Source organism: Myxocyprinus asiaticus, chromosome 25 (genome assembly GCF_019703515.2).
Source record: "Myxocyprinus asiaticus isolate MX2 ecotype Aquarium Trade chromosome 25, UBuf_Myxa_2, whole genome shotgun sequence".
NCBI lineage: Eukaryota > Metazoa > Chordata > Actinopteri > Cypriniformes > Catostomidae > Myxocyprinus > Myxocyprinus asiaticus.
The window spans coordinates 42,690,092-42,718,009 of record NC_059368.1 but is presented as its reverse complement, the minus strand read 5'-3'; the positions used below and the strand labels follow the sequence as shown (position 1 = coordinate 42,718,009).

The following is a 27,918-nucleotide window of genomic DNA, read 5'->3' as shown; positions in this document are numbered from 1 at the left end:
AAACAAATGCAGGTAATTCCAAAGGGTTCACATATTTTTCTAGCCACTGTATGATTGTTTAGCTGCTGCCATATATCCAAGTTCTTCTGGTGAATCTCCAACACTATATCATGTCTTGTGTCAGACTGTTGAGCATCTACACTAGAATCTGTAATGACTAGAATCTGACTGCATGTATTAATCTCACATCATTTATCCTTTGTTTGTTCATCATAATGGCAGTAAGTTCTCCTATATGTAATTTCTATGCCACTATTGTCACCAAACAGAACTGCAAAAATTATTGTTTTCAAACCAGTTTCTCAAAGACTGCCAAACAGACAGCCTCGCCCCAAACTTGCATCACTGGTCGAGTCAGTGTTTACAGTTTTTTGAAAAATCCATCTATGAATGGTTTACTTATAGTTGACTTGGCATATTAAGCTTGGATTGGAGAAAACATTTTAACCTCAAATAATGTAAACATCATATTCATAAAAACAAAGCAAAGCCTTATTTTTGACACTTCAAATGCTTGTATTGGAAGGCAAATGTGCACTCTTTAAACAGCAAATAGTTTAATGAAAAATGAATTTTATGTAGTTGTGGTCACAAAGTTTGCTTGGATATTGAATTTACAAAAAACGTAATTTGCTTCCAAATGGAACATTGAACAGTGTATTTACCCCTCCTGGTACATTAGAGAACACAACATAGAGATCAACACTTTTGTAATGGGTGCAAGTTGCAAAAGTAAGACGTGACTAATCAATACTCAAAAGGTAGCAAATAAATGAGTCAAAGTAAAGAAAAAAAAAAGCCTGTCTTATGTACACATTTTAATACAAATAATAATAATAAAAAAAAAAACCTCTAATTTTTTATATTTATGTCTTTGAAACAGAGACGCATTCATAAGAAATGATGTAGGAGCAGCGAACAATCACTCAAGGCCCCTTATTGGCTCGTAGTGTTTCTATGAGTCATGTGATGAAGCGTAGCTGCGTGGGTGGAGCTCAAGAGCTGATTGGAGCGATGAGGTCAGCTGACTCTAAGGTGTCCTCACAAGGACTGTGGCAGGCGTCCGTTTGTTCAGTGTTCTCCACATCGAGCTGCTGCTGAGTTTGAATCTTTAGAATGAGCTCTTTGATTTCCTCTCGTTTTGTTTTCATCCGTTGTTGTGGAAACCAGTCTGTCAAATTCATCGGCAAATGAAAGCTTGGAAGAGGATTCTGAAAGAAGAAAATTAAGTAAAATTAATAATAACATAAAAAAATAAAAGTAATCATAACTACTTACACAACATTGAAAATACAGTCTAAACTCATAGTTTTTTTTCAGACTACATATCCAAAACAAGCTGCAAACTCTTTCTGAATGATACTGATCGAATTTACATGCACATTCTTACACCGATTATGCTTAATAAGCCGACAACGTTTGTGGTCACGTAAACGCATTTAATGGTTTTCATTTACCGGTATAAGGATAAACGGCGTAAGAATAAACCGATCGACATGGGTAGATTTTTGCCCATTATGTTGATTTCCAGTTACATGGAAACACCTTAAAGGAGCTGTAAGTGATTTTTTCATGGATTGAATGCAAAAATGTATATCTCACCGGTCTCTGTGATGGCTCTAGACTCTAAACAGCAAACAAAAATGTGTCCACGGGCCAAGGTCTCTGATGCTTTTTTCTGCCTGTCAATCAACTTGTGCGTTCTCATAGTGATGTAGTTGAAGCGGATCATTGCATTGAATTGGTTGCTTAGGAAGCCTGACTGAAGTCAATCAGCACGCCCTGGATTCGAACTTGTGACTCCAGGTGTGGTAGTCTGAGTCTTTACTTGCTGAGCTACCCAGGCCCCCCGCCATCTTTGATTTTTAACAGTAAGGAAAACGAGGCTGTGAGGGATAGGCTTACCATCTCTTCAATGGCACACACAGTATAAAGCTCCTAGATCACATATGATTTTCCACAACTCATTTTGTCTGGAGTTTTTTTGTCTACTGAATGTTCTTGGAAAGCAGCGTCACAGACCCCTCACCTCAAAGAAGCTCTCCACATACTGCAGCACATAAACTCCACAGTCACTGAAGTTATCCTGCTGTGGCACACGAGGACTCGAGCCCTTCATCACGTCTTTACCAAAACTCCTCTGAGAGCCTTTCTTTACTTCCCACTCCACCTCCAGATACCTGCACAAACACATCATTTTTATTTAGTTCTTTTCACAATACACACTGTTTCAAAGCAGCTTTACGGAAGGTCATGGCTTAATGTCTCAATGTCCCCTGTGAATAGTTTATAAAAAATCATGCCTTAATGCAGGGGTTTCAAAGCAGCAGCCCACGGGCCGAGGATGGGCATCAGTAATTTCTTTTTTTTTTTTTTAAAGAATAAATTAAAATGTACGTTAAAATAACAAGTGTGATGTACGTGAAATTAATATTTTGTTTTATTCACAAACATTACCATGAACAGTATCAAAATAACAATTATTTTTGAAAATAAAGACCAATACGCATTAATAAAAATTATAAATAAATAAATGTTTATTAATATTCGGTTAACCGCGAGGGTTCACATCTGGTTATTTGTCGTGAGTTGGTACTCGGGAGTAAAGAACGTTTATTGCAATAGATAAGCTTCAAACACTACTAAAAATAGAAGGGAATAAAATCCAGAGTGAGCAATGAGCCTAATTAGCACAATACATAGATCTTTAATTTTGTTCGACAGATTTTATCATTTAATCAAACTGTCACTACCTACAAAATACCTGCAAACACTCAAATACCTGTGCAAACACTCCCAAATTCACTAACTTACACAAATACTTGCACCATAACCTGAAACAAACAGGCATACAGAATTATCTGCACCAACACACAAAATGGCTTATCTTAAAAAGGACAGTTCACTCAAAAATGAAGATACTGTCATCATTAACTCACCCCCATGTTGTTCTAATCCTTTATGACTTATTTCCTCTTAATTATTTACAGTAACAGATTTTAAAGTAAACATTTCTGTTCATGTTTTCAGATAAGATTTTCTGCCTTTTTTCCTCTTTTGGCCGAAAACAGCATTTTCAACCAAATCTTTCCTGTGCATCCCTAGTACATACAACTACAACTTGCTTTATTCCAAGTCTTCTGAAGTCATATGGTAGCTTTGTGTAAGAAACCGATCCAAATTTAAGTCGTTATTCACTGTAAATCTTCCCCTCTATCACAGTTCTCATATTAATACCATTAAATGTCTTGGGTTGTTGCGTGTCTCATAAAATGTATTCAATGTGTCATTTTAAATTTGATTTGTTTTGGTTTTGTATTTTGGGGTGGGAGTGTCTTTTGTGCATGTGTGCTTTTCCTTGTTTCTAGGTGTGTTCAACCTCATGCAGCGCTGCGCAGACTTGAAGCAGTGTGTGTCTATTAGAAATCGACTTTAGTCTGACGTTGGTGTAGGTTCAGCACACGATGAAAAGTGCAAAGCATCCGGTTTGACTGCTCTCTTTTCAACTCCTCCCCCGACTGCAACTGGCCTTTTTCTCTCGTTCTCACACTCTAATCAGTAGCAGGTGTGACTGAGATTGAGAGGCATCCAGATTGGTCTGGCTGTCAGTTGTTCAGCATAGAGAGAATGTTGGAAAACAACATTCTCAGACTTCTCTCTCCTGGCTGAGACATGCTGAAATGTCACTCTTTGCCGATGGTTGTATTGTTGAATAGAAAACGAAGTTGCTAATTGATGATAGCTGAATTGTGTCCTTTTTAACTACTAAATTGGAAGCATTTGAAAGGAAGTGGGTGAAGTTTTATTGTCCATCTGGGGCCGGTTGCACCAGCTATATGTACGTTACAACTTAGCCTAGTTGTGGCGTAAATGGGCACTAAGTCACAATTTACGCGCTACTAAATATTTGAGAGTTGCACCATTAAACGCAGGTAAGACATAACCCTACGTATAAACAAAATATTTACGGAAGACTCCGACCAGGAGTAACGGTTGGAATAAAAAAGCAGGCTGATATTTTATGACATAAATGAACTCCTGTTTTGGTTGACAAGCTTCAGTCTTTTCGACATGTAGATGATGGCATTTACACTCGTTTACATTTACGGGAGAAAACCTTATGTAAAAAACCTCTTCAGCCTGAAACCGATCTAACGGTGCACTTTCCTGTGTACGGTGTCAAGTTTCAACATATATGATACAAGATATTAAAATGAATAAATGCCTATTTTTCCAGCCTGTTGTATAAGTAATTATTTATTTATTGTCCCTTATTCATTTTAGATAGTTATTAAATAGTCATTTACATAGGCTAAATATACCATTAATGAAATCTTGTTTTATTACGTATCGTATTTTAATGGGGATATAATTTATTACAGCTGACAGTTACGTGAGCAAACAAGGTTTGAACATCAACTGTAACAAGATAAAACTGAAATGCATGGCTTTTTATTACTTCTGTGTACAAATGTAAAGGCTGCTTATTGGATCAATTAATGTAAACGTCATATTATGCGACTACGCGTTACTTTACGGAGAGCTTCTGACCTACTAGTTAAGTCTTGCCTTAAGAACAGGTGGTGCAATCAAATTAAGCACCGACTTAGTTACAAACTAACTAGTATTTACTAAGCCCTTAGTGTGAACTTTACGTCCTAACTTACGTGAGAACTTACGCACAGCTGGTGCAACCCTACCCTGAACTCTACTGCAATGCCAGGATTTGCAAGGATGAATTTTCAACCAAATTTTAACTACTGAAATTTTAGAAGGGAATTTGTAAAGCAAAATATAATGGACCAGATTTTACCTGTTGAATAATAAATTACTGAATTTTTTGGAACTGAACTTTGGAAGGTGAGTATTTATTATGAATTATTAAATGATTGATTAGCCTAAATTTTGTGTGATATGTTTTCAATAAAAATATTCACAGCTTATAAACAACCATATATCATTGAATTCCCCCCCAAAATGCAAACATTATTAATACAATGCATTTATTTTTCAAGAAATGCAATCAGTGTGTTTTTTTTGTTTCAAAGACATTTAAAACGGACTAAAGACTGTTCCTAAATATGCCACTGTGCTCCGAACAGGATTGTTGCAGTTTTAGAAATCAAATTTAAGGCGACCTCATCTACTCGTTGACCATCACCACTCATCCCTAAATCCAATATGGTGCTGTGAGACACACCACGTCAAGCTTGATATCAATTTTTGTTTGGTCATGAGACACACAAGAACCAATGACATTTGATGGGTCTATTCCTCACACAAAGCTACAGTATCATATGACTTCAAACAACTTGGAATATAGCACATTTGTCCTATGGACTACAGTAATGACATTTCTGTGGTCATTCTTGCTCTATTTGGAGCTTGACAGACGTCTCAATGAGTCATCGATTGGAAAAAAACTGTGTAAAGATTCTTTAAAAAAATGCTACTTTTGTGTTGCACGGAGAAAAAAAAAGCATACGGGTTTCAGATGACATAAGGGTAAATTACGACATAATTACAAATGTTGTGTATACTATTCCTTTAACTAGCACATGTAATATCGTCTGTGATCCTTACATGAAACATCCAGGTAAAGTTTTCATTTCCAATGCTCTGTTGAAGTAGTTACTTACTCTCGTAATGTTTTCACCACAGTTGATCTGGTCGGCCCACGTAAAGAGTCCATGATCAAAATGCACGGCCTGAAGATTTTAATAACGTAACAATGAGTGACCAAAAATATACATAAACCACAACATTATTAAACATTTGCTCTTGTTCTATTGTCCATGAAGTTATTATTTATATAAAAGCTCATTTAATTATGAGCTATTATTATTAGTGACAAATTCTATTGAGCAGTTGATTAGAGATGGGGGGGGGGTTATGGATAGTTCAAAGTATCATGATATTGTTCCTCACAATGCTGTATCAATATTCCAAACAAGAAAAAAAATTGTTACAATTTTTACATTAATATTTTTGAGAGAAAAAAAAAGATCTCAACTAAGAGCAAGTGTGTTAGAAGGCAATACATACTGCTGTATTAAGTCACAAACACTCAATTATTTTTATTCTGCAAAATGCAAACTTAGAATGAGCCAAGAATATATAATTATATTCTCTGTCTTCGAAGGCCTTTTTTTTTTTGCCGTTTTCCTCGTCAGTGGTGATTAGAATGTCGGGGTTGTCTAGCCGTTTTTTTTTTTACTTTTTCCATAACTTCTCAGTAGAATTCAAATTGGTCATGCAAGTTTTGTGGTCTACGTCATGATACAGAGAGAAGCCTGACTGAGTAGTAAGAGTGATCCCACTCTGCGCTCTTCTGTCACTAGAGCACAAATATCGGGAAGCCTGGTGGACTCACAAACGTGCTCCAGAAAGGGTGCAAAACTCATGTGAAAGACGAGATAAGAAGCATATTTAGCATGTATGAAGCACAGAAAGTGAGATGAATAGCACTGAAGTTGTGTCTGTGGCACTGATTTACGCTTGGGCAGCCACCAAAAAGTTTTCAATGCAGGAAAAACCCTGCATGAACAGCATGTTTTCAAGTTACATTTTCTGGTGTTATTGCATTATGTGAGCACTCTAATGAAGTCGACACATCTCAATGGCACGCACCGCGAATCGCACTGAGAGCAGCTCCTGGAGAGCAAGTGAAGATTTATCGCAGACTATCTACGGAGCTTCGCCTCAAATTCCTGCAAAAATATAAAAGTAAGCGATGATTTTGATAGTGAATGCAAAGCGCTAAAGTTTCACTTTGATTTAACGTTCGTGTAATGGCAAATGTTCTTGGTCATTGAGGGTTTATACATGAAGTGTTAATGACACACAGTGACAGAGGTGGAGACACCCATATCCTCTATTTCGGTGAAGATGATCAAATAAATAAACGTTTACAAATACACACAGAATCTCACAGTTCTTCTTTCATGTGAAATAAGGTCTCTATATATAATTTTTTTTCTCCAGTTTTTAAAGCCTTAAAGGAAATCGTATACCCCTATTTTGTTAGATGATTCCAAGTTAGATATGAATAAATTATGAAGCACACATACAGCTTAAGTTGTATAACAATTTATGACTATTAATTGTCATAATCATGAAAGCCCTAAATTAATCAGACAATTAATTATCATATTAATTTGATATTGGCAATTAATCTTCAGCCAAATCTCATAATTATGACAGCCCCCAACTGCAATATTTATCATATCATGATCCAGATTTTGATATAATATCATTGACAGGACCCTGCTGATTCCCAGCTTTACAGCTGATGTAACAAGATTGCAATTCAGAATCAGCCAAGACCAATCAAACAATGAATGTAACTCAGCATGTGGAGGTGTGAGTGATATTTCTCTCACTGTTTGCAGATGGTGGGTTTGGATGTCCACTCGGATTGGTCAAAGTTTGCACAGTCATCGACCAAAGTACTGTCTTCACTACACTCATCCTGGAACCACAGAACAACATCACGTTGCGTGTGAGAGATAGTGAGATATGACAAAATATGAATGAGTGAATCTCCTGAAACCAATCATGGACATGTTCAGGTCATATTTCACTACAAAAATATGAATATATTTAGCAACATACATTTTTTTCATTATGACAATATACAGGTGCATCTCAATAAATTAGAATGTCGTGGAAAAGTTCATTTATTTCAGTAATTCAACTCAAATTGTGAAACTCGTGTATTAAATAAATTCAATGCACACAGACTGAAGTAGTTTAAGTCTTTGGTTCTTTTAATTGTGATGATTTTGGCTCACATTTAACAAAAACCCACCAATTCACTATCTCAAAAAATTAGAATACATCATAAGACCAATAAAAAAAACATTTTTAGTGAATTGTTGGCCTTCTGGAAAGTATGTTCATTTACTGTATATGTACTCAATACTTGGTAGGGGCTCCTTTTGCTTTAATTACTGCCTCAATTCGGCGTGGCATGGAGGTGATCAGTTTGTGGCACTGCTGAGGTGGTATGGAAGCCCAGGTTTCTTTGACAGTGGCCTTCAGTTCATCTGCATTTTTTGGTCTCTTGTTTCTCATTTTCCTCTTGACAATACCCCATAGATTCTCTATGGGGTTCAGGTCTGGTGAGTTTGCTGGCCAGTCAAGCACACCAACACCATGGTCATTTAACCAACTTTTGGTGCTTTTGGCAGTGTGGGCAGGTGCCAAATCCTGCTGGAAAATGAAATCAGCATCTTTAAAAAGCTGGTCAGCAGAAGGAAGCATGAAGTGCTCCAAAATTTCTTGGTAAACGGGTGCAGTGACTTTGGTTTTCAAAAAACACAATGGACCAACACCAGCAGATGACATTGCACCCCAAATCATCACAGACTGTGGACACTTAACACTGGACTTCAAGCAACTTAGGCTATGAGCTTCTCCACCCTTCCTTCAGACTCTAGGACCTTGGTTTCCAAATGAAATACAAAACTTGCTCTCATCTGAAAGAGGACTTTGGACCACTGGGCAACAGTCCAGTTCTTCTTCTCCTTAGCCCAGGTAAGACGCCTCTGACGTTGTCTGTGGTTCAGGAGTGGCTTAACAAGAGGAATACGACAACTGTAGCCAAATTCCTTGACACATCTGTGTGTGGTGGCTCTTGATGCCTTGACCCCAGCCTCAGTCCATTCCTTGTGAAGTTCACCCAAATTCTTGAATCGATTTTGCTTGACAATCCTCATAAGGCTGCGGTTCTCTCGGTTGGTTGTGCATCTTTTTCTTCCACACTTTTTCCTTCCACTCAACTTTCTGTTAACATGCTTGGATACAGCACTCTGTGAACAGCCAGCTTCTTTGGCAATGAATGTTTGTGGCTTACCCTCCTTGTGAAGGGTGTCAGTGATTGTCTTCTGGACAACTGTCAGATCAGCAGTCTTCCCCATGATTGTGTAGCCTAGTGAACCAAATTGAGAGACCATTTTGAAGGCTCAGGAAACCTTTGCAGGTGTTTTGAGTTGATTAGCTGATTGGCATGTCACCTTATTCTAATTTTATGAGATAGTGAATTGGTGGGTTTTTGTTAAATGTGAGCCAAAATCATCACAATTAAAAGAACCAAAGACTTAAACTACTTAGTCTGTGTGCACTGAATTTATTTAATACACGAGTTTCACAATTTGAGTTGAATTACTGAAATAAATGAACTTTTCCACGACATTCTAATTTATTGAGATGCACCTGTATTTTGATAACAAATAAGCACGTCCCCAAAATTCTTATTACTGAAAAGTAAAAAAAAAAGAAATTGTTCTCATTACAGTAAAAGTATACATATAAAGTGTCCTCCATAAATATTTGTACAGTAAAGAAAAAAATGCTCTATGCGCTGTTGTAATGACTCATTCATGTGCAGGAGGTATGTGCAGGAAAATCTTTATTTCAAAAGACAAAACAGGCTCAGGAACCATATTTCCAGATGCCTTCAGTTTACAGCAAAACAGCACTTTTGCCTTTACTAGGTTTGTGTACAGTGAATTAATATTAGCTAATACAAACATTGCAGAGAGATTGTCTAAACTGAAGTGAATTACCGGGCATGAGCTTTGGTCATCAGAGTTTTGACTCGAGTCGTTTCTTCTGTAAGATGTGATTATTCTCTGTAAACCATCTAAAATACAAAACAGAAAAATCAAGCAGTAACACATGACAGCTCAAGCCTATAATCACTTCTACCTCAACACTGTTGAATGCTTTATTCCGATTGGTTGACCCACATTATGAAGCAATTTCAGGTCTGTTAAAGGTGCACTCAATTTTTTATGCATGTCGTCTTGGACTTACACTGACACGTAGTGGCCTGGATGCAGCACCATTAAAACATTTTCTGTTACTGATGTCATTGAAAAAATTCGCTATTCACAGTTAGTCATGATTCATTTACTCCATGAGTGTCCAATAAAAGGGCGGTTACTGAGATTAAGCAAGTTGTATTTGGCTGGTAATGTGATCCTAACATGACCGACCCATGAGGAGACCCTCTCCATGAAGAATAAAACCGCTTTCATAAGGTTACTGACATGACTAGGGCTGTTACAATTATGAAATATGGCTGACGATTAATTGTAATTATGCTGATTGATTGTCTGTTTTAAGGCAATTAATTGTCATATAAATTCGTGATGAATTGTCATACAAATTGCCATATTTCTTAAGGTGCATGTGTGCTTCATACACATTAAGATGTCATTTTTTACATATATAGCTCACTGGATGTTTTTTGTTTCTGGCACCATTCTGAGTAAATTCTAGAGATTGTTCTGCATGAAAATCCCAGGAGATCAGCAGTTACAAAAAGTAGGGACATGATTTCCTTTAAAGGCTTTAAAAACATATGAATGAAATGAAAAATAATGTTTTAGATTTGAATAATATTTCTAAATACTGTCTAGGTCCCCCTCGTGTCGCCAAAACAGCGCCAACCCGCATCTCAGAACAGCATTCTGAGATGTTATTCTTCTCACCACAATTGTACAGAGCGGTTATCTGAGTTACCATAGACTTTGTCAGTTCAAACCAGTCTGGCCATTCTCTGTTGACCTCTCTCATCAACAAGGCGTTTCCATCCGCAGAACTGCCGCTCACTGGATGTTTTTTGTTTTTGACACCATTCACAGTAAATTCTAGAGACTGTTGTGTGTGAAAATCCCAGGAGATCAGCAGTTACAGAAATACTCAAACCAGTCCATCTGGCACCAACAATCATCCATGCGATTATCTAATCAGCCAATCGTGTGGCAGCAGTGCAGTGCATAAAATGATGCAGATACAGGTTCGAATCTTCAGTTAATGTTCACATCAACCATCAGAATGGGCAAAAAATGTGATCGTGATTTGGAGCGTGGCATGATTGTTGGTGCCAGATGGGCTGGTTTGAGTATTTCTGTAACTGCTGATCTCCTGGGATTTTCACACACAACAGTCTCTAGAATTTACTCCGAATGGTGCCAGAAACAAAAAACATCTAGTGAGCGGCATTTCTGTGGATGGAAACACCGCGTTAATGAGAGAGGTCAATAGAGAATGGCCAGACTGTTTTGAACTGACAAAGTCTACGGTAACTCAGATAACCACTCTGTACAACTGTATTAAGAATAATATCATCTCAGAATGCTATTCTGAGATGCGGGTTGGCACAGTTTTGGCCTACACAATATTAGGCAGGTGGTTTTAATGTAGTGGCTGAACGGAGTATGTCTCTCTTTATGATCAACATTAGTTTTGTTGTTTTTGGAACTAAAGTGTTTTTTATATAAAAAACATAAAATATATATTTTTTAATATATATTACATTATACTATAATATACATCCGTTAAATAATTGCGTTCTAATTTCTTCACCGTAACACGTTATTTTACTGCTCTTAGATTAAACCCACGAGCCCTTATTTCTCAAGAAGCAAAACCTGTGAGATTTTGTTTCATCACTCCACAGAAATAGTGCAAGCATGCATCTCCTTCTCTTTGTCATTAACACTGCGTGTATGAACCTGCTATGACCAGGAATACTTGCCATTACATGATCCTTTAGTGAAACTGGAGTGAAAACAGAGCGCTTTGCGTTCACTATCAAAGTTTATATTTGTTCGTTTATATTTTCGCGGGAGTTTGGCATGAGCCTCGGCTGACGGCGCACGCTTCAGAGCACTTGAGAAGCGCTTCATGCACTCTTCCAGACAGGAGCTGCTCTGATTGACATCTGCGGTGTGGCTCAGTGATGCTCGGAGTTCAACTGCATGACACACAAATGCACCGTTCATGGCATTTAAATATCAGCTTAAAATTCCCAACTGATTGGAATTTAAAGTGCACAGTAATTTATTTATTTATTTATTTTAAAATAACCGCGGTTAGATCAAATAACCGCAATCAGAGGATTATTTAATAAATCCTCGGCTGATGCATTAATGATTTTATGCAAATGTTTCAAAATGACAATTAATTTTTTTAAAGTACAACTTTTTTAATAAGGAAAACAATACTGAGTGCACCTTTAACTGCATTACAGTTACATATCGCTTCACCAAATTAAAAAAAATTCAACGAGCCATAGAGCTCTTTGAAGCCAAGCGAATCTAATCAAAATGAACAATTATTTTCCTGAGTTATTATTTACGGAGAGCACAGCAATGTTTGCAGCTGGGAAACAGCTGAATGGGGTGACTGTCCAGATTAATTTATGAAGTAATTTATTAGTAACACCTGCATGGGCTGTTTCTAAGCAAGGTACTTCACTAATGGCATAAAAAAGTAGTTCTATGCTCGAGAGTGTTTTAGGAATAGAAACCTCAAAAATGTCCTGACACAAGTACACGTGGTATCTTAGTATATGTGAAACAACTGACAATGGTCCATTGAATTATTGAAAATTAATGTACACATGAGGTATAACGGCTACTGTGTTTCACATCACATACCACCTTGTCTGATGCATTAATGCTGATGTGTGTATATTAAAATTCTCTCTCGTCACCGCTTAATATGCAGAATCAACTAAATGTAAGCCATTTGTCCATTGATAATGTTCCACTATCTCAAAATAAACACTGAAAGAACCCTGACGCAAAGTGGAGTCTATTCCCTTTCTAACTTTTGTTTCTATGAAAAAAGATAGAGGCAGCAGAGTGATAAGACAGACATGAAAGTAGCACTTGTAGGTAGGAGTCCAGTTTCCTGTATGAGTGGTCAGAAAAAGTGTTGCCAAGTACAACAGTCATTCAGAAATATTTAAGCGCTGAATGCAGCGATTGACCAATCAGAATTGAGTATTCCAGAAACCGTAATAATTGTCAGTAATTCGGCCCCTCCTCAGTTATTCCTTACTCATGGGACTCACCAGTGAACTGGAGGTCAGACGATGTATGAGTGCATGTTGGGATAGTGGTGTGCAGCTCCTCTAAACTGCTGTCTGCAGGCGGGCAGGAGGAAACCGCAGGGCTCTGGGTTTGAGTCGCCGGCTGATACAGCGGGTTCGGCTCCATATGAACCCCCTCAAGACCCGGAAAACAGATTATTGCCAGATACCAATGAGCACTGACACACACACACACACACACACACACACACACACAGAGGTCAGGAATTCAGAATGACATATTAAAAACAGTAATGTGGCAGTTAGTTGAGAGTGGATCCTAAAATTAAAGTGGATAAAGGGCTCGAGTCACTGAAGTCAATTTTTTTATTGTATTTTATGCCTTATTTTACTAGCTATATACAGTACTATCTACTGTAGTATATTAGATTACAATATATTGTTAAGGTACTCAACAGGCAATCTGCTATAATCTGTTATGTCGTAACCAGATGCTATAGAGCGATAAGTGATAAGTCATCTCTTCCATGTTAATCAAATTTTTTTTGTCTTAACCAGCACCACATTCAACGAGCAACAGGACATGCGGCTCTGTCGACCACTTGGTTTCTTTTTCTGCGCCATTGCGCTGCACAGACCACCCACCCAACTCTCATTGGTCCACAATCCAGCTTCTCATAACAGTGCATTATACATCAAATGTGTTTCAATTGGCTGCGATTGTGCCACATTGACACTGTTGATAAAGGAATAGTTCACCCAAAAATGAAAATTCCCTCATGATTTACCCTTATGCCATCCAAGATGTGTATTACTTTCTTCTGCAGAATTACTTTCTTCTGATATCCCTTTAAAAATTTCAATAAACATTTGTTTCCTTAATATTTTTATTATGTGTTAACCACATGAAACACCTGTTCACCATATTACTGCACTACACCCCACTGTGCAGATCAACCTTAGGTTTACATGTCAGGATATCTTCTAGTGGAAGGATGCCACTTAAACAAATGCAAATATAACAATTAAAAATAAATTGTCTGCTTAACATTTTTATTCTCTTATTCACCGATACTAGTGATTAACTTTTTAATTTAGGTCTGTACCTCATGCAAAGCTATTGTTTGACTTGTAATAAAGCAACAAATCATATAGACTACTTTAATGATATTTCCCTGTCCTAGAAAAGCCATTACATTTAGCACTGAAAATGATTACATTTCGAGCCCTTTTTACATTTAATACCTATTATTAAATTTGTGTTCTCTATATAGTTAAATTGAGATAATGAAACAGTGTCTCACGACTCATTGATGGGCACAAAGATGAAGTCTTTCTGGAAGAGATCCACGTGACGTGTCCATGTCTTCACTCTATTGTGTTTCCTCTTCTGTATTCTGAAACACAAAGTCATGTCTAAAATAAATGAACACTGCCCACCACAGTACCAAACAACTCACAGAAACAACAGCATGGTACATGAGCTCAAATATAGCCACAAATGGCAGTCATCTGGTCCAAGCACATCTGAGGACAATTTGACCAAAATGGTAAAAGTTTGAAAGAACTAATCCTACTATTGTTGTGGACAGAGTTGATTTTGTGGTACACTTCAACAAGGGATGAGCAGTTATGAGGATTTTTTCAGTTATAGTGTCCCCTAGGGATGGATTGTGTCACAATTTGGGGTGTGTCCTAAGAATGTCCTAACGGCTATGTGTACCAAGTTTTAAGTTTGGATGTTCAGAATATAAAGGTTAATTTGCCATTGTTGGCCACACCAGCATATTTTATTTGCTCATCACTAAAAAACAATTTGACAAAATGAAAAAAAAAAAAATTTAAACATTTTTGTCAAGAGGTTCTATAGATGATACATGGCCAAATTTTGAGCGACTTAGACAAACAGCTATGACGAGTTCTACATTTATTTATTTATTTATTTTTTTTTTTTACGAAAATTCAAAATGGCTCATTTTAATTTTGGGGGGGAAATCATGTGACCAACAGATTCAGAACAACTCAGGGAATTACAGGAATAATACCTCCCATACAGCTGGTGTTCTGAAATTATAATAAGTGAAAATGCAAATTTACATTGTTATTATAGCGCCACCTAGTGTCAGAAGGAATGTGTGAGTGTGGTGATCTTACGGTAAGTTGGATGTGTCGGCTGCATTTCTGCGCTCTCTCTGGTTCAGTCTCTTATAGAAAAACGAACTGAACACATGACTGCGCATTGCATCTTCCTTCTTTAACTTCTCCAGAAACAGATATCTAGTAGATATCACACAGAGTTAAAAAATACAAATAATGGCAAAGTCACATACTTGCTCATGTGTAATACACTCAATACTGATAGAAGTCATGTTTCTGACTTTAAATAGAAGTCAATGATGACATCGTTGAGGAATTCTCCATCGTTCAGACAGTGCAGATCTTCATTGGTTACAGAGATTCCACCTTTAGCAGGCGGTGGGGGATAAACCATCAACCTATAAATAAACAAAACAAAAAACAACTTAAATGAGCTGGTTATTGTTGGATGTTGTTTCACAAGGTTTATGTGCTTTCAAAAGCTTTTGAACTGTAATGCATAATCCAGGTGCTTCTGTCTTGAATGCAGAGACTGCTGAAGTCAATGCTAATAAGTGCTGTATGCTAAGGCAGCATCATTTTTACTATTGCTTATATTAGATCAAAAACAATAGTTCACCATCCACTGCCATTGTATGACATCAGTGAGCAAAGCGTAAAAATAAAATGTTTTATAAATTAATAAAATTAATAAAACAAAGCTCCAGCTGCATATGGTAGCCATATTACTGGTACATACCTGGACATCACTAAACTTTGAACAGGTTTATGAGGTTTAATGCGCATAGGCAATAATTAAATTAACCCTCTCTAATATCATCATGCTCTGATCCAATGCTGTTCACTTATAACCATTTTAAGTCTTTTGGATTTTAAGACTTTACAATTGGCCTTTTACAAAAAGAGTTAATTATGATATCTTTATGTTAGACTTACTGTAAAGCTTTAAACGCTAAGCGTCAAGCATTCTCATGTCCGTAACATCTTTCACTTGCTAAAAACCTTGTTAGCAACACAGTCAACAGTTTTATTACACTTAAATATTTTTCAGTACAAATAATTATTTTCCGGGACATTTAGGTATTTTCCAGGACTTTTCCATGACTGGAAAACTGCATTGCAAAATTCCAGGTTTTCCAGGATGAGTGGGAACCCTGAATACCCATCTGATGTCAATTATAATTGTTTCAGCAACATTAATTTAATCCTTTAATTTAGTAGTTCATCATTTGTTATTGTTTATTCTAGCCAAAACATACACTCAGTGTATACCAGGTGCAGTTTTAATCTCTCCTCCTTAAATCGGGTCACTTCACGCGACACATAGAAGCGGCGCTGACTGCACAGAGATATGCCAGTGTCGGAGTTTATACTTATTTACATGACCTGCTTCCTTATTATTTGAACTTTAATAAAGAATGCATTAAAGATATAACTTGAGGTGTTTCTTTTAAAGATGCTCTGACATGCAAGTTTTGCTTCAGTGGAACGGCAGCTCCAGCTCAACTGTATATCACAATGGGAGTGCTTCTGTATTTTGTATTTTTGTATAATTTCCTCATACTTTGCAATCTACATCACCTGAAGCTGTTTGGAAAGTTTGGAGTGCATCTGGACTGTGAGCTGTCTTCTTCCTCTCCTCAGTCCAATAGTATCCAGCGCAATCATTAATTTCATATCTGATCTCATGTTACATTAAATGAGATCAAACGACTATTCAACAAAAAATTGTGTCGACAATTGTTTATTGTCGACGTTGTCGATAACGTCGACTAATCGTTTCAGCCCTACAGGGCAATGCATAAAATCACGTAGATACGGGTCAGGAGTTTCAGTTAATGTTCACATCAACCATCAGAATGGGGGAGATTAAAATTTGATCTCAGTGATTTGGACCATGGCATGGCTGTTGGTGCCAGATGGGCTGGTTTGAGTATTTCTGTAACTGCTGATCTCCTGGGATTTTCACTCACAACAGTCTCTAGAATTTATTTCAAATGGTGCCAAAAACAAAAAACATCCAGTCAGCAGATCTGCAGACAGAAACACCTTGTTGATGAGAGAGGTCAACAGAGACTGACCAGACTGGTTTGAGCTGACAGAAATGCTACGGTAACTCGGATAACCACTCTGTACAATTGTAGCAGAAATGCATCTCAGAATGCACGTCAAACCTTGAGGCGGATGAGCAAAAACAACAGAATACCACGTCGGGTTCCACTTCTGTCAGCCAAAAACAGAAAGCTGAGGCTGCAGTGGGCACAGGCTCACCAAAACTGGATAGTTAAAGGAATAGTTCACCCAAAAATGAAAATTTGCTGATAATTTACTCACCCTCAGGCCATCCAAAATGTATCTGAGTTTTTTCTTCATCAAAACAGAATTTAAGACTTATAGGATTTCATTTCAGGCCTCCTCCTTTAAACAATGCAAGTGAATGTACTCCATTTTTTGACGGTCCAAAATGCATATTTAGGGTGCATCAAAATAATCCACACGACTCCAGTCGACAAATAAAGGTCTTCTGAACCCAAACAATTGATTATTTTGAGAAACAAAACAATACTTATATACTTTTTAACTACAAATGTTTGCTTCCGTACATCTCTGTGATGTGCGCTCATGAGAGGGATGACGTAAGCTCGTTGGTAAGGTCACGCGGAGGAGGAGTCAGGAAGCGCGTCATTGTTTACAAGAGAAACTTGTGCCGTTCACAAACCAAAACAGCCAAAACAATTTCAAAACAATATAAAATAAAATAAAAACAATTTCCAAATTATAAAAACAAAACAAAATAATGTAAACAATGACATGCTTCCTAACTCCTCCACATGATGTGTGACCTTACCAACGAGCTTACGTCATCCCTCTCATGAGCGCACGTCACAGAGATGTACGGAAGCGAACATTTTTCGTTAAAAAGTATATAAATATTGTTTTGTTTCTAAAATTAATAAATTGTTTGCATTCAGAAGAACTTTATTTGTCGACTGGAGTCGTGTGGATTATTTTGATGCACCCTAAATATGCATTTTGGACCGTCAAAAAATGGAGGAGTACATTCACTTGCATTGTTTAGAGGAGGAGGCCTGAAATGAAATCCTAAAAGTCTTAAATTCTGTTTTGATGAAGAAAGAAACTCAGATACATGTTGGATGGCCTGAGGGCGAGTAAATTTTCATTTTTGGGTGAACTATTCCTTTAAAGACCGGAAAAACATAGCCTGGTCTGATAAATCTTGATTTCCACCGAGGTACACAGATGGTAGGCCCACTGCAGTCACTGAGATCAAATTTTTTTCACCATTATTATGGTTGATGTGAACATTACCTGAAGCTCCTGATCCGTATCTGCATGATTTAATGCATTGCGCTGCTGTCACACGATTGGCTGATTAGATGATCACATAAAAAGCAGGTGTACAGGTGAACCTAATAAAGTGGTCACTGAGTGTATATACAGTATAGTATGAAGACCTACATGTTCTTGTCAGGTTGAAAGCACAGTAAAGGCGGTTCAGGCGCTATCCTTTACAGACTCTGCTGATGACACCATTAATTAGAACACTTTTTTCAAAAAGTGATAACCGATTATTTATAAAAGTGTGCATATCACTCAAAAACATTGGCCATGTTGGGGGGCCTGGGTAGCTCAGTGGTAAAAGACGCTGGCTACCACCCCTGGAGTTCGCTAGTTCAAATCCCAGGGCGTGCTGAGTGACTCCAGCCAGGTCTCCTAAGCAACCAAATTGGCCCGGTTGCTAGGGAGGGTAGAGTCACATGGGGTAACCTCCTCGTGGTCGCTATAATGTGGTTCGTTCTCGGTGGGGCGCATGGTGAGATGAGTGTGGTTGGCGCGGTGGATGGCGTGAAGCCTCCACACGCGCTATGTCTCTGTGGCAACGTGCTCAACAAGCCACGTGATAAGATGCGCGGGATGATGGTCTCGGACGTGGAGGCAACTGGGATTCATCCTCCGCCACCCAGATTGAGGCAAATCACTACGCGACCACGAGGACTTAAAAGCGCACTAGGAATTGGGCATTCCAAATTGGGTAAAAAAAAAAAAAAAAAAAAAAAAACATTGGCCATGCAGGGTGGTCTCTTTAACTTGGGCCAGTAAAGCCAGCATCAAGCCAGCAGACTCAAAACAACTATTTTGGCCAAGGGTGTCACACATGCAGACTGAGATCTCACTCTCTTCAGTCAGAGGTATAAAACACTTGCCGATTAAGAATGGTGGAGGGGTAACAGACATACTGACTCGCCGGAACTCACTCTCTCTCTGATTCCGTCACGTGGAGCTCGTGGAAATAACAACAGGAGTACCGCGTGAGCATAAACAATTGTAAAAGAGTGAATTAGGATGTGATTCATGGAGTAACTTCACATTATAGAAGTTATTAAGTTCACACTTGAAAATCACTGGGAAAATCAGCTAGTTTAGCACAGGCTTAAGCAACCACCTAGTACACGCAAACAACCACAAAAAAGGCAGGGAAAACAGTCACTTGCCATATGTGTAGGGCTGTCCCTATCGATTATTTCTGTAATCGAGTAATCTGCCGATTATCCTGACAATTAATCAAGTAATCTGATAAATACTTAATTCTGATGTGGTTGATGTGAAGTAACATTTGCCTAAAATGCATTCATATGTCTGAGTTTTGATTGTACACTACAGTCTTCAAAGACAAAGGACAACTGGCTCTAACAAGGACAGAAAGAGATGTGGAAGGCCAGATGTACAACTAAACAAGAGGATAAGTACATCAGAGTCTCTAATTTGAGAAATAGACGCCTCACATGTCCTCAGCTGACAGCTTCATTGAATTCTACCTGCTCAACACCAGTTTCATGTACAACAGTAAAGAGAAGACTCAGCATTTGAAGATTGTACTCTACATTTGAATGAGAATGACAACAAAATTACTGTGCAAAGCCAACAGACACCCAAAGCAGATCTATAATATAAAAATGCAAATAACTGCAGCTGAAAGACAATTGCTACTCCAAGTGTGCCCAACTTTTTTAAAAGCAAGATCTACTTTTTCATTAACTAGTTCAATGTGATCTACTCATTTCAGCTTATAACTTGAATATGGAAAACAGGCCATGGAAATAAAATATTTAACCTTTACAGAAACAATGTCTGCCAACCAGTTACATTTATTGAGGATGAGTTATATTTGTGGTTAAACTTATTTCATGGAGGAATAAAAGCCACTGACTTACACTGGCAGCCAAAAGTTTGGAATAATGTACAGATTTTGCTGTTTTGGAAGGAAATTGGTACATTAATTCACCTAAGTGGCATTCAACTGATCACAAAGTATAGTCAGTACATTACTGATGTAAAAAACAGCACCATCACTATTTGAAAAAAGTCATTTTTGATCAAATCTAGACAGGCCCCATTTCCAGCAGCCATCACTCCAACACCTTATCCATTTTTTTCTCCCCAATTTGGAATGCCCAGTTCCCAATACACTCGAGTCCTCGTAGTGACCCGCCTCAATCCGGGTGGCAGAGGATGAATCTCAGTTGCCTCTGCGTCTCAGACAGTCAATCCGCGCATCTCATCACGTGGCTTGTTGAATGCGTTACCACAGAGACTTTCACGCTATTCTCCACGGCATCCTCGCACAACTCACCACGCGCCCCACCGAGAGTGAGCGCCACATTATAGCGACCACGAGGAGGTTACCAAATGTGACTACCCTCCCTAGCAACCGGACCAATTTGGTTACTTAGGAGACCTGGCTGGACTCACTCAGCACGCCCTTGATTCGAACTTGTGACTCCAGGGGTGGTACCCCTTCAACACAGTTGAAAGCTATTTGGTTTGTTAAATGAAGCTTAACATTGCCTTTGTGTTTGTTTTTGAGTTGCCACAATATGCAATAGACTGGCATGTCTTAAGGTCGATATTAGGTCAACAATGGCAAAAAAAGAAACAGCTTTCTCTAGAATCTTGTCAGTCAATTATTGTTTTGAGGAATGAAGGCTATACAATGCTTGAAATTGCCAAAAAACTGAAGATTTCATACAAAGGTGTACACTACAGTCTTCAAAGACAAAGGACAACTGGCTCTAACAAGGACAGAAAGAGATGTGGAAGGCCAGATGTACAACTAAACAAGAGGATAAGTACATCAGAGTCTCTAGTTTGAGAAATAGACGCCTCACATGTCCTCAGCTGACAGCTTCATTGAATTCTACCTGATTAACACCAGTTTCATGTACAACAGTAAAGAGAAGACTCAGGGGTGCAGGCCTTATGGGAAGAATAGCAAAGAAAAAGCCATTATTGAAACAGAAAAAGAAAAAGAAAAGGTCAGAGTGGGCAAAGAAACACAGACATTGGACAACAGATAACTGGAAAAGAGTGTTATGGATCTTAACCCCATTGAGCTTTTGTGGGATCAGCTAGACTGTAAGGTGCGTTAGAAGTGCACGACAAGACAGCCACATCTATGGCAAGTGCTACAGGAAGCGTGGGGTGAAATGTCACCTGAGTATCTGGACAATCTGACAGCTAGAATGCCAAGGATCTGCAAAGCTGTCATTGTTGCCCGTGGAGGATTTTTTGATGAGAACTCTTTGAAGTAGTTTAAGAAGTTCTGAATTTAAAAAAAAATTGTAATAGTAATTTTTTATGCTATTAATGTCCTTACTATACATTGTGATCAGTTGAATCCCACTTTGGTGAATAAAAGTACCAATTTCTTTCCATAAGAGCAAAATCTGTACATTATTCCAAACGTTTTGGCCACTAATGTATGTTTTATTTTTTTTTTTTTTTTTTACTGTATCACTTACCTGCAATACAATATTTACAGTCAATCACGTCATTCAAAGATCCATGTTTTTACTCTCTTTGGTTAAGCTGCAATTGCGGGCTTTGTAGTGCTTGTGCTACACTCTGCTCAGATTACAAGCAAAGCTTGTTGCTTGCCACATACTGTACCATGTAAAATGTCTTTAAGATTCTGGACATTCAGTTCTGTCTTGAGTAAACACTTAATTATTTCTCATGCGATGACTACCTCTACTCCCTCAGGTAAGCCTGTTAAATCTTGCATCTGCGGAGCGCACAGCTGAGTGACTATAACGGCAGGCTCGTGTTGAGCTTTGACTGACAGCATACAAAGTTGAGGCTCAGCACAGTAAACAAAAAACAAAAAACAAAAAGTGACTTCTGAGTTCCCACATCTAGTTTTGCCTGTGATTCCGGTGATAAATTCTAACATCGTTATCATAAGTGGAGCATTGCAAACTATTACGAACTTAATCCAGATCAAATATAATTTACATGAAGAGAATGACCAAATTTACATTCAAATGGTACATAATTTAAACAGAACAGAACCCATACAACAATCTGATAAATGTAACCTTCTTATATTGTCTGGATTCTGTCAAATTTGCTGAACAGAGTGTTTGTGAGTCCCTCATTGCTTATGTAATTTTCAACAAGTCTGACAGACTTTTTTTCAATATGTTATTTTATGTTGCTTCATTAAAGCCTATACTGCAAACGATTGTGTAGATAAATAGGTTTAGAGTGCATTACAATATGTTTTTTGTTGAGTTCAGTGGGCTAAACTTCTGTTGGTTTGCAAATTCTGTTGATTAAATAAGTCACCAAAATATTAAATTTGTGGGGGTTTTTTTCTTGTTTTTCTGACAGGGCAAGTGCAATTCTAATCTACCAGTCCAACTGGGCCAGCAAAAAACATCCTTATTGTTGAGTGCTGCACCTCACAATAAAAATGATAAAACATGGAAAATAATCATGGCAAAAATTATTATTTGAAGCAATTGTGACAAATGAAGGTGATGTAGTTGTTATAAGTCTTACTTGACTATAGGGCCAGTGAAGGTTGGATGAAGCTCTGTCATGTCATCATCTTCCTCCTCTTCATAGAATGCCTGCAGTTGAGCAGACATGCGTGTGGAGATGCTTGTCGCTGCTGAAGTGACATGGGCTGTCGCCACTGTATCTGCTGTTGCCATGGTAACTGTCACTAGTGAGAGGGATGCTGAGGCTGATATTGTTGATGATACTGCAGTTTTAACTTTCTCTTCTTTTGCCTGAGATGGACAAGAATTATTTACACTTTTAATACACAGATAATTTGCATATCATGTATTTATTAGAGTTGTCAAACTTAATGTTAACGCTTGCAATTAATTTGAAATGTTTAAAGGAAAAGGATTCTGTGTGTGTTTCTCAATGACCAAATGATGGAGAAAGGACCTCTTACAAAACAAACCCAAGTGGGACTTGTAACAAAAATAAAGTACTCTGGGTCCTTTGTAAGGCGGAATTTAATTCCTACAGAAGCATGTAAAATCTTAAAGGGATAGTTCACCCAAAAAGGAAAATTCTCTCATGATTTACTCACTTTCATGCCATCCCAGATGTGAATTACTTTCTTTCTTCTGCTGAACACAAATGAAGATTTTTTTTTTTAAATATCTCAACTCTGTAGGTCATACAATACAAGTGAATAGTGATCAGACCTTTGTAGCTACAAAAATCACAAAGGAAACAAAAGTAATCCATAAGACTTCAGAAGTGATATAAAAGGTGTAGGTGAGAAACAGAACAATATTTAAGTCCTTTTTTACTCTAAATCTCCACTTTAACTTTATCTAACTTTTACATCTGAAAGTCACATGTGGTGCCTGTTTAGTTTTACTTTCACATCTGAAAGTGAAAGTGGAGATTTAGAGTAAAAAAGGACTTAAATATTGATCTGTTTCACACCCACACCTATTATATCACTTCTGAAGATACAGATTTAAAAACTGTAGTCTTATGGATTACTTCTCTGTTTCCTTAATGCGATTTTGGGGCTACAAAAGGTCTGATCACCATTCACTTGTATTGTATGGATCTACAGAGCTGAGATATTCTTCTAAAAATCTTTGTGTTCTGCTGAAGAAAGTCATTCACATCTGGGAAGCCATGAGGGTGAGTAAATGATGGGAGAATTTTCATTTTTGGGTGAACGATCCCTTTAGCGACCACCTCAAAGCAAACTACATAATACAAGGCACTCATGAGGGACCGCTGCAGCCGGCTAGCTTATTGCTGCGGCTGACATGCCGCTCAAAGTTTAAATGACCGGACAATTCGGATGAAGTATCATTACGTGGGCAGTGCCAGAGCTAAAAGCCTAACAAGTTGTATGTCGTGTTTGAAATGGCATTCCACCATACTACTCTTTCTATTTCTACCATATAAGATGTAAGAATAGTAATAGTATGGGTAGTATGCCATTCCGACCTCGGCATTTTCTGCAGCGTTTTTCGTTGACAACTTGATGCGAATCATGTTGATTGGGCTTCACGATTGCTGTAACAGCCTGCGGACTATTTAATATTGCGGAGGATGAGAGTTTAAGAGATTTAATGTGCACTGCAATGAATATGCAACCTACGGAGGCTAGTTATTTTAATAAGTCATCCTTCCACTTACACTTTGGGAAATGTTTAATATCACTTAAATTGGTGTTATTTCAGTGCATTTCTATCTTTATACTGTGGAAGGCTTTGTTTGGAAAAAGTTAATAAACTTTGTTGTTCCATATTGTTTTCTTTCCTAAGGAGAAACTAAATGTATTTTGCCAGGAAAAGAAATATATACAGTTGAAGTCAGAAGTTTACATACACCTTGGCCAAATACATTTAAACTCAGTTTTTTGTAAAAAAAAAAAAAAGTTTACAGACATTTAATCGTAGAAAACGTTGCCTGTCTTAGGTCAGTTAGGATCACTACTTTATTTTAAGAATGTGAAATGTCAGAATAATAGTAGAGACAATTATTTATTTCAGCTTTTATTTCTTTCATCACATTTCCAGTGGGTCAGAAGTTTACATACACTTGGTTAGTATTTAGTAGCATTGCCTTTAAATTGTTTAACTTTGGTCAAACATTTTAGGTTGCCTTCCACAAGCTTCTCACAATAAGTTGCTGGAATTTTGGCCCATTCCTCCAGTCAGAACTGGTGTAACTGGAGTCAGGTTTGTAGGCCTCCTTGCTCGCACACGCTTTTTTCAGATCTGCCCACACATTTTCTATCGGAATGAGGTCAGGGCTTTGTGATGGCCACTCCAATACCTTGACTTTGTTGTCCTTAAGCCATTTTGCCATAACTTTGGAGGTATGCTTGGGGTCATTGTCCATTTGGAAGACCTATTTGCAACCGAGCTTTAACTTCCTGGCTGATGTCTTCAGATGTCGCTTCAATATATCCACATAATATTCCTTCCTCGTGATGCCATCTATTTTGTGAAGTGCACCAGTCCCTCCTGCAGCAAGGCACCCCCACAACATGATGCTGCCACCCCATGCTTCACGGTTGGGATGGTGTTCTTCAGCTTGCAAGCCTCACCCTTTTTCCTCCAAACATAACAATGGTCATAATGGCCAAATAGTTCAATTTTTGTTTCATCAGACCAGAGGACATTTCTCCAAAAAGTAAGATCTTTGTCACCATGTGCACTTGCAAACTGTAGTCTGGCTTTTTTATGGTGGTGTTGGAGCAGTGGCTTTTTCCTTGATAAGCAGCCTTTCAGGTTATGTCGATTTTACTGTGGATATAGATACTTTTCTACCGGTTTCCTCCAGCATCTTCACAAGGTCCTTTTGCTGTTGTTCTGGGATTGATTTGCACTTTTCGCACCACGTTCATCTCTAGGAGGCAGAATGCGTCTCCTTCCTAAGCGGTATGATGGCTGCATGATCCCATGGTGTTTATACTTGCATACTAATGTTTGTACAGATGAATGTGGTAACTTCAGGCATTTGGAAATTGCTCCCAAGGATAAACCAGACTTGTGGAGGTCCACAATTTTTTTTTTCTGAGCTCTTGGCAGAGTTCTTTTGATTTTCCCATGATGTCAAGCAAAGAGGCACTGAGTTTGAAGGTAGGCCTTAAAATACATCCACAGGTACACCTCCAATTCAGTACACCTCCTATCAGAAGCTAATTGCCTAAAGGCTTGATATCATTTTCTGGAAATTTCCAAGCTGCTTAAAGACACAGTTAACTTAGTGTGTGTAAACTTCTGACCCACTGGATTTGTGATATAGTCAATTAAAAGTGAAAATGTCTGTAAACAATTGTTGGAAAAATTACACGTCATGCACAAAGTAAATGTCCTAAACGACTTGCAAAAACTATTTTGCTAATATTAAATGCTAATAAAAAATGAGTTTTAATGACTTCAACCTAAGTGTATGTAAACTTATGACTTCAAATATGTATAGTCAAATTTATAGCACTTTTAAAATCTGCAATAAAATATTTTAATGGACTGTCAGCACTAGTATTTATATATAAAGTGTATCATCTTTTTTAGTCATTTTCTCAAAGTTTTGTACTTATTTTGTATTTATTGCATTTTACATAGTACTGTACACTGCCGATTTATTGCACAATAATTTCCCTCATGGAATCAAAAGTATGTACCTTTTAGCCCTGTACGTCCCTGTTTACACCTGTTATTACAATCCATCTAAGGTCATCTGTTGAGTCAGGTGAGATAGTTTGCAGTCCTGGTTGTATCATGCATCTCCTGTAATCACTTGTGTTTTGCGTAGTATCTGTATCTGTGCTCTTTTAACACATTTAATCGTTAGTTCATAAGTCTTGCTGCAGAGTCCCCTTTGAACGTGTTAACACTACAAGTACAGTGTGGTTATGTGTTTCTGACCACCTCTGAATGGGCCTATCTGAGGCTGCCTATCTGTCAATCAAACAAAAGGCGGCAAAATAATTATCACAAGTAACAGTAGGGCTGGGTGATATATTGAATATTGGCAATATAATCGCAATGATTTTGCAGACGATATTAAATTAAGCAAAATTGGAAATATCGCAATAGTTTCATAAGGAGCACATCAGTAGATTAATGCAGGGTTCCCACTCTTTTTAATACACAATTTTCCAGGACATTTTATGCACCCAACAAGTGTAATAATTAAGCAAAATCACATGCGTCCATCCTTTTATTTTGGTGTTTTTTTAAGGCAGTTTCTCACCTCCAGATAAGCAGTATGCTCCATGGCCCAGTGTGATTATTAATCACCGTAAAGCTGTGATTTAATTGAATAAATATATAGTCTGTATGGACTGCACTCTTCAGAGTGCACTCTGTCTCTATCATCTCCCACACAAGCATGCACGTGATGATCACGATGAGGTGTTTTCAGTGTATGAGCGGACAGCTCTACACATTCATTTTGAAGCACGCATCACTTGCAGATTATTTATTCAATTAAATCAGAGACTTTTTTTTGTTTAAATATCACACTAGGACATATCATTTTTTATTTTATTAATTGTACATTCAAACACTTTGGTGTGAACTTGGAGCTGAGGCTACGCTGACGCGTCACTTCATAGACTTTAATGTATTCAGCAGTGCTGACGCGAATCATGTGAAAGCCCCTCAACATCTATAAACATCAGTCACTTTTACACATTAATTTGCTCTTCTGCCCTTTTCTCTCTGTGATGAACAAAGTAGACTCACTTGCCAATGCTGAAGTAAACGAGCAACATGCCCTTCTCAATCATTCGTTCGGTACATGTACCAGGTCATTCAGTTTGTTTATGAATGAGAAGTTTCACGAGTGCCGCTTCTCACTGTGCATGCACTGCTGTAGCCAAGCACGTGATTGGCTGTACCTGTAACCAATCAAGTGATCTGCCTCGGTTGGACCGTGATTGCCAAGCACACGATTGGCTGCTGCTGTAATCAATCACAAGGGTGTAAGCATCCTTAACCGTTAATGTTGTTTAACAATCCGCAGCCACCGGCAGTTTGTGTATTTGACTCCTATTCCGAGTCCCGATTGTTAGCATGTTTTTGTACATGTAACGAAAACATTACTAGCAACACAGTCAAACCGTTTAATTATCCTAAAATATTTTCAAGGACAAATAATTATTT

The 27,918-nt window shown here is 37.9% G+C and overlaps 1 protein-coding gene across 10 annotated transcripts in view; it reads right to left on the bottom strand.

Moving 5' to 3' along the window:
* Window positions 1-476: 476 nt before the first annotated feature.
* The window catches only part of senp6a (SUMO specific peptidase 6a), a 77,657-nt gene continuing 50,215 nt past the window's right edge, over window positions 477-27,918 (bottom strand). For 5 of the 10 annotated variants that reach the window (XM_051654710.1, XM_051654705.1, XM_051654711.1 and 2 more), the window contains 10 exons: window positions 22,811-23,043; window positions 15,229-15,345; window positions 15,005-15,127; window positions 14,155-14,247; window positions 12,872-13,068; window positions 9,570-9,646; window positions 7,383-7,471; window positions 5,640-5,708; window positions 2,030-2,180; window positions 478-1,211 (listed from right to left, as the gene is read on the bottom strand). In XM_051654710.1, the coding sequence (XP_051510670.1) occupies window positions 996-1,211; window positions 2,030-2,180; window positions 5,640-5,708; window positions 7,383-7,471; window positions 9,570-9,646; window positions 12,872-13,068; window positions 14,155-14,247; window positions 15,005-15,127; window positions 15,229-15,345; window positions 22,811-23,043 (1,365 nt within the window). In that variant the 3' untranslated portion in view covers window positions 478-995. Of the gene's footprint in view, window positions 1,212-2,029; window positions 2,181-5,639; window positions 5,709-7,382; window positions 7,472-9,569; window positions 9,647-12,871; window positions 13,069-14,154; window positions 14,248-15,004; window positions 15,128-15,228; window positions 15,346-22,810; window positions 23,044-27,918 lie in introns of all 10 variants that reach the window. The other 5 variants (XM_051654703.1, XM_051654704.1, XM_051654706.1 and 2 more) reach the window with 2 other exon arrangements.